At 37.2% G+C, this 7,888-nt stretch overlaps 1 protein-coding gene across 2 annotated transcripts in view; it reads left to right on the forward strand.

The window, feature by feature from the left end:
• The window catches only part of TDP1 (tyrosyl-DNA phosphodiesterase 1), a 51,530-nt gene extending 44,119 nt beyond the window's left edge, over positions 1-7,411 (forward strand). The window contains exon 15 of one of the 2 annotated variants that reach the window (XM_050898229.1): positions 6,949-7,411. In XM_050898229.1, the coding sequence (XP_050754186.1) occupies positions 6,949-7,022 (74 nt within the window). In that variant the 3' untranslated portion in view covers positions 7,023-7,411. Of the gene's footprint in view, positions 1-2,128; positions 2,219-6,948 lie in introns of those variants that run through there. The other variant, XM_050898231.1, reaches the window with a different exon arrangement.
• Positions 7,412-7,888: the final 477 nt, after the last annotated feature.

Raw genomic sequence — 7,888 nt, forward strand, 5'->3', positions numbered from 1 at the left:
TTGCTCCTTGTTGAAGATTTCTTTCCTGAGCCATTCTAACGATTTGTAAAAATGTATTAAAATGTATTTCATTATTTTCCAGTGGGAAAATCTATTTTACTCTTGGTAACTGGGGGCTAAAGCTGTCAAATCTCATACTATGAGAGGCTGGAAGTATGGTGGGCAAATGAGATGGAAATTTGCTTTAATGCAAGCTGAAGCATTGTGGAGAAATGAACAGTCCACTTAACAATTCATTAGTTCTCTAGCTGAAGTTTTCAACCTCTGACAGCTGTGATTTCATTTTCTTAAGGATGCACAAAAGGATCTGTAACATGTCGCACAGGAAAAGCTCTCTCTCATGTGAAGGGCCCTGCTCACTGTTCCATATTCCATTGCCACACTTATGTGGAAGAGCAAATTGACCTTTTCCTTGTAACTTCAAATATTCAGCGCTTGATATTTTGTCTAGTTTTCAATGAGTGGGAATTGGGAGTATGGTGAAATCACATTTGGTAAATATTTGTAGTGATTTCAGGAAAGTAGTAACACTCCATCTTGTTTATTACACATAAACTACTGTTGTGTTGGATAAAAACAAGAAAAACTTTATGACATATTTGCCTCCAGCTCTGGTAGGTTTAGATATTTGTGTTTATCCTGGTATTTAAAGAGTGGGGATAATTTTCATCTATCCTGCTTTGTGCTAGTGACAGAGTGCCTAAAAGAAGAGATCGGTCTTTTGTCCAGCTAAGCTAGAGGAATCCTTTATTACTCTGAGCTCCCTTACAAGGACCTGCTGTATCCTCAGGAGGTCAGATAAGTTCTGGGAAAATGTCACTGTACGTGGCCTCTACCTTTCTCTCACCTTTGTTTTTTGTCCATAGTTCTAGAATTCTCCGGTTTTGCTGCCAAGTAATTAAAATATTTTTGAAGAAATTAAGAAAGAAGACTTCTGGGGAAGTCATTCACACTTTTCAATAACCTCCTTTTTTCTAATTAATATTGCATAGCTACATGGAACCCGTGTACTTTCTGGAGTTTGAAAGAACTTGACTGGCAGCATCCTATATGAACTTTTGGAGAACTTCAAGTCCTCTCAGTATGCTTAATATGGTACAGACTCTAACAGAATACCCTTTCTTCTGAGAAGATGACAACTAGAAGCTAGTCCTGTTTCTAGTGATACTAATACATTGAATAGAAAATATTTCACTTATTTAACACTCAGAGCAATGGTAAATGTAAATCTGAGTATGTTTAGAAGTTTAGTTTTCAGTTTTTTCAAGCAGCAAGTATACATTGTCACTGTAGTTCATACACCAGGGCGGGTGGCGGGGAGCGAGGGTTGGAACCAATCTCAGTCTGTGTTGGCATCCATTTCCTTCCTAGGTGGAACCAAAAGCATTATTATTGACTGGTAAACCTGCAATTTGAGATTGAAGCTCTCTTAAGATAGCTTGACATCAGACGCTTCCTCAGATGGCCTCCCAGAGTCCAAGTGTAACATTTGAGTACATGGCAAAACCTGTTTTTCTTCAAGCTTTTTATAACGACCGTGAAGAAATTAACACTTTGTATGAGAGGAAACTTGAGTTACAAAGTCACCATTTAGTTTGACCGCTTCTATGTATTGTTTTGATAGGGTTACAGACTTGAAGACCAGAAGGAGTCACTAGATTGTCTGATCTGATTTGCCACGTTACTAGCCAGTTTCTTTGAGTTCAAACTTGTGTTTGGCTAAGAGAGATCTTCCAAAATATGCTTCAGATTGTTAGTTGAGAGCATCATCATGAGATGGCAAATTCACCAGATGGTCAATATTTTGCTTCAATAGTTGGTCAACCCAAGAATTTAAAAAAGCACTTTATTTTGGTTATTCTTTTTCAGGATAGATGTATGATGCCCAGTCTAGTTGTTGAACTTCTGTGTCATTTGATCCATCTTGTGCAGGGTGCAAGATTTGTAGTTGAAGTCTGAGGAAATGTAACAATACGTCATCCTAACAGATCAGAGTTAAGGTTGCACAGAGAACTTTTACTTGGGCATTTTTCTTTTAGACTATTTCTTCCCAGCTGCTTTAAATTACCAGCACAAAACAGTTTTATTATGCGTGATAAACATAGCTTGTATCTTTCTCTTGCTGCAGGGAATAACATGCACGTTTTAGATCTGGCAGTTTTAAAATAAAGATTAAGATCATTCCTACTCTGAAGTGACAAAGGACCTCATTAATTTTTAGCAGGTAACATTTGTTGTGCGCAACATGTATGTTATTAACTCTTTGCAAATTGCTGCTTTGAGCAATTGCAGTTGTTCACCTCCAATAGTCAGCTGAACAGCAGAAGCCCATTTGTGGGCAGCAGGTCCATCTTCAGGGCAAAACATTCAAAGAATTTAAAAAAATAAAATTATCTGGTAGCTGATAGTGCTACCTAATATCTTGACAGATAAACTATATAGATACAACAATTTCCTGAACTCCTCTGTTGTTAACCAACAGATTCAGGCTGTCATAACAAAAAAGACTATGACAAAGCTGAATGTGTTGATGATACTAAGATAAAAGAAGCCTGTAGACCAGCAATATAATTTGAGAGTTCCTTGGAAGGAAATCAGAAGATGGTCCAGTCTGGTATGTGGGAAACATGCATACAACAGCCAGTCTTACTTAGCAGGATATCTTTATAAATAAGATTTCTTTGTGCCTTTGATAATATTCAGATTTTTATTTCCCTCTAGAATCTTTCAGATGAGTACTGCTATTTTGTTGTATAAAATTATCTTCTCATTGAGCTCCGTTGTCACATCTCAGTTGCAACATTGCTATTATTGACCTGATTCTCTCTTGAAAGCACAGCATTTCATTTAGAGTGCTCGAGGACTGATTCCGCTATCACTTTTGTTTCACCCTATTGAAAAGTTTCTTACAACAGACTTACATTACACAAAGGGATACAGCCTCAGGGTTGTTTTGTACCTTTGCATGGGAAAAGGTACAAGCTGCTTGCTGCAGTCAAGGAATATCACTTAATTTGTGATTTAAATATTACACAGTTTACTGACTGCTGAAATCATCTGCTGTATAGGAGGACCTTGAAACTTTAATACATAAGTACATCAAGGGGATTTTTTAGAACAACTTGGGAAAGGCCTCAGAAGAGTGTAAAGGACTTTTTTTTTCTCATCACATCAACACTTTGAGAAACAAAGCAAATCCTGCTTTTAAACTGCAGTACTGGGTTTTGTTTTCTTTTTTTCCCAATGAGTGGTCATTGTCCTGGCCTTCAGGAATTATTACCTTGTTTGTGAATATTATAGATCCCACATCTATACCCTGTCTGCCTTTCCCCCTTCTTGAGATCTTTCAGGTATGATTTTTGCATTGAGAGGAACAGGATGAGTTCCTTTTTAAACGCCATGCTCGTCCAAAGGGAGGGGAGAAAAGAGACTGAAGTATAGCGTGCACCTTCTGCAAATGCTGAAAGGGAGAACTTTCCAGCCTCATGCAGCAGGGAGTAAGTTTGCCACGTTAGAATGTATATGTAGAATGACTTGAAGAACTCCGGTTATTTGCGAGTAACCTTTCTATACATGTGAACACTTATTACTTCAAAGCTACATTTTTCAATTGGAAGACTCATGAAATATTGTGAAAGATGATGTAAGAATCCAGTCTCTGCATTTAGAAATTAACCAGGAATAGCTCTCATCCAGATCTCCACTCACAGTGCAAAAGACACTTGTATTTTAAACTGTAGGAAGAGGATCACAAAGATGCTTTAATTGTATTTTATACTTTACTATTCAATTGCATGTTGCTGTAATTCACAGACTTTTCTGGGTTTGGCTATACATACCATACTGCCATCTGTCATGAGAACATGAAGTTTTGACGTGGCTTGCCAGCATGTTTTTGACCTACACAATATACTACATTTGTAAAATACTATTGTTAAAATTTGCAAGACAACCTTGTTGTACCATTGTCAGCTCATGATTTCATATTCTGTAACATGATCTCGAAATGTGGGGGATTCTTTGAGTGATTAATCAGGTGTACTTGAAAAAACTTGTCTTGTTCTCCAGGGCCTCTCTATCTTTAAATGAAATGTGATAGTCTATTCAGTTGTGAGAGAATCTTCAAAAGTCTGCCTGAGTATAACTGAAATAGCACTTTGTCTGAGATTTCAGATAATCTTAAAGTAGCAGTGGGGTAGAAATGGCCCTGTTCATTTTACTGTGTGCTAACTCTAGTGCTAGAGTTCTGCTGCTTATAAGTGAGGCAAGAAGGAAACAGCAGTACTGGGTCACTAGATAACACTAATTCCAGTAAGGTGCAGTTGAGACAAAATTATTAGGGTATCAGAAATGAAGAACTGAACTTGAAAGGTGTGGAAGGTAGGTACATTGAGTACGCTTTAAAAATATATAGTGGGGCTATAAATAGGGAACAGTTAACCACCACACCCCCCCAGAAGATCAAAGGATTTAACTTTCAAAAGTTTGGCAATCATTTTAGTATGCAACAGTAAGCATCTACGGTCATACAGTATTTGTACACAGTCATTGTCTTTCTCGTGCTGCTATAGCTCCTATTAAAAGTGATAAATAATTTTAAATTGGATCTGACATTTTTAAAATAACTGAATTATAATTTGTTTCAGCAATAATTTTACACTTGGCTTATTAAAATAGTATCAGAAGTTTTATAAAACCAACAGCATCCCATTAATAGAACAAAGTTCCAAGTACATTGATAGCTACCTTAAGAAAATTTTATTAAGATAGCCACAATAAAAAAGAACTAAATTAGGTATTGAAGCCTCTCAGAGTGCTTTAAGGGGTGACTGAAGTTATTTCTGTACATCTGAGTCTTCCTCTGCCTGTATTTTTTGCTGAATTAAAACAGTGACTGCAGATGGGAGTGAAGATGGAGAGGTCCAAGCTGCATAATGTACTCCAACTGACAGATTCCAGTGCTTGAGTGGGACTGGATTTATTCTGATGTTATAGATAGAGGTCAATGATCAAATCTGAATGTACGCTTGAAATCCTCAGTGCTTTTTCTAACATTTGCTTTATTCTGTACTCATTCTTATAACTATTAAAGTTTACTATGTGGCAAGGTATTCACCTAAAATACAAAACGTACACATGGCTCTCAAGCAGGAAACTGATAAAAGAAGCTTAGGGAAATAATGGTGCTGCTTTTTTTTTTTTTTTTTTAAGAGATCACTCAAAGTCTAGATATCCTGCAGTTGACCCAGAAACCTAGAGACATTTTTTTGGCAGTGCACCGTGAGTTGAGTGCTATAGTTTCTTCTGGTTTCCGATGCCTTTTATTTTTTTGTGCTTGGAAGTCACCTATCCACTGTAACCAAAAGCTAGCCGACTACTTCTTCCACCTAGAAGCTATATCATGATTTTAAACCAGGGGAAGACATGGATGTTTGCTTTTATTGTCCTCTTATAATAACATGATGTGAAAGATGGCAGTTGTTGCCCAGGCTGTTCTTTCTCTGGGGATCACATTCCTGTGACTTGTAACTTCCCTATCAGTCTTCATAAACTCTAAATGTAAAGGTTTTTTTGAAGTCAAGCAGATTCAATTTTGTTGTAATTTAAAGTGTTTTCCTATTACCCGCTTACTACTGTAAACAGACACTTCTGTAAAACAGAAGTGCATAGCTGGGATATATTTCACTGCAACATATGGAACTACAGTACTAGAATTAAATGCAGTCTAGTAGCAAGTAATAATGAGTACTTGGTAGGAATGCTCTCCCTGCCTCATGTTTAATTGGCGTGGTACTTGTCACGGTGTGCTGTTGTGTAATTTATACATCCCTTCATTACTGCTTCTGTCACTTTCTTACTCCTCTTCTTGCTACAGTAATTCTCACTTCATATATTGTGAGAGCTGGCATTGGATCCTGTAAACTTAAAATTGGACAACAGTAATCATAATCAATAGCTTATCTAAAATTTCAATTGACAAACATGTAGCAAATCTCCTTTAGCAAGTATACATAGCATATCATGTAGATGAGTAGCTTGTTTTTGATAAATGAACTACTCCCGTCATCCTCAGTACAATTCAGTTTAATCTATGCATTGTACAGATTAATGTCACTGTCTTCCTTCAGGGCTCATTTTGTAGATGGAGAAAAGAAGCAGGCTAGATTTATAAAACTTCTTATTTGAGAAAAACCACTGAAAGGATTGCAGGAGTTTTCTCTGTATTTCAGTAGGAGTAGCCTGAGAGAAGTAGAATAATAGCTTAGCTTCATAGTCCAGCTGTGTTTCTGCAACATGTATGTGGTAGGAGAAAGAGCCTAGAGCAGGTTGCAGAGCTAACAGTTGGCTCCTGCTGTGTTGCCTTTTCTCCTTCCCAAGAGTGGGAATAGCTTCTGTATTCTGAGAAGTGGAGGGAGGGAACTGTCTGCTGCAAACCTGTTGCTCATCTAAAGATGTAATGTTTGAAGAAGTGAGGTGTGAACTTGAACATTTCAGAGTTCAGGCAGCGTCGTTCTTGGATACTGAATTCTTACTGTCCGTGTGAAAAATACTAATACGTTACAGCACTTATTTATAATTCCATTGGGTTAAAAGATATGCAGCACAAAACTTGCTGCCTATGGCCCAAACCAAATTTGGCTGCATTACTGTTCTTGTATACTGTCCGAAATACAATTCTTTTACAGCTGGTGGGGAGTATGTTGGGTTATGATAATTATATTTAAAATAATATTTGGGGGGAAAGCCTTTTGAAAACTCTAAATCTTACTGTTTTAAAAAATAGCTGAAAAAAAAATTTCCAGTAAACTGAAATTGCACATGGGGTTATGTGAAAATCAGTGGGAATTTTGAGCTTCCTCTTCCTCCAAAGGGAGAGGAGGAAGAGGATCAAAATTTTACATTTAATAACTGAATTTGTCATCAGTATGTTTTTGTTTTGGTTTACAGATCAACCGTGGATTTGGAATATTCCTTACACTAACGCCCCTGATACACATGGAAATATGTGGGTTCCATCATGAATGTTTCCAGTATTCTGTGACGTTTCACTTACTGACGCTGAGCCTGCCACGCTACTTGCAAGACTGCTTATTTCTGGTTTTTTAAGCTATAATTGTGCTATAATGGCTAATTTGTAGTTGAAAGAAACATTAAAATGTTGATAATGGGGAGATTCTTGGAGAATCTATACCCATATTATTATAAATGAACCTGCATTTTTAAATACCTTTTTATATGCTTTTTCCTTACTGTGGTTCCTAATATGCTTTTCAAGATTAAAACAAGTGTAGACTGTTCTCAGAGAGTCTCTCTGCATTTTTAGCTGTAATGAATTTAAAATTTACTGTTCCGTGAGACTGTCAGCTGGCCCCAGTAGCTGGAATAAAAGTTATTGTATGTAAAATTTAAATAAAAATAAAGTCAATTTTGTTTCTATATCCTTTGTTCCATCTTCTTCTAAGTGTCTACATTTCAAATTGGATTGAAACTTTGCTTTGCAATGATCACTTCTAATGCAAGCTCTAATATCTGCTGCTTTGGTTCTTGAAGTATTTGGCTTCTTGTCAGTTATTTCCTAATCCTCTGGTTTTTTCTCCCTTGCAGACACCCAAGTACTGCCCAAAACACTAAATTGAAGTGGATGGGCTTGGGTGCTGAAGAGTAGTCTTAAATAGTGCTGTGGGATGTATGAACAACTGGTCCTGCAGCCTGGAAATCTTGTAGTATAGTGTGGTACTTCATTCAGAATTCCCGCTGGATCCCAAATAATCTGACTGGGTAGCTGTTGCAGTCCTACCTCATTCATTTTGCAGTGTCATTCCCCAAGGTGGTTTGGAGCACACTGGGAGTGCACTACTTCCTAATGTTTATCTAATGTCTATCCCTG

This window comes from Gymnogyps californianus, chromosome 5 (assembly GCF_018139145.2).
Source record: "Gymnogyps californianus isolate 813 chromosome 5, ASM1813914v2, whole genome shotgun sequence".
NCBI lineage: Eukaryota > Metazoa > Chordata > Aves > Accipitriformes > Cathartidae > Gymnogyps > Gymnogyps californianus.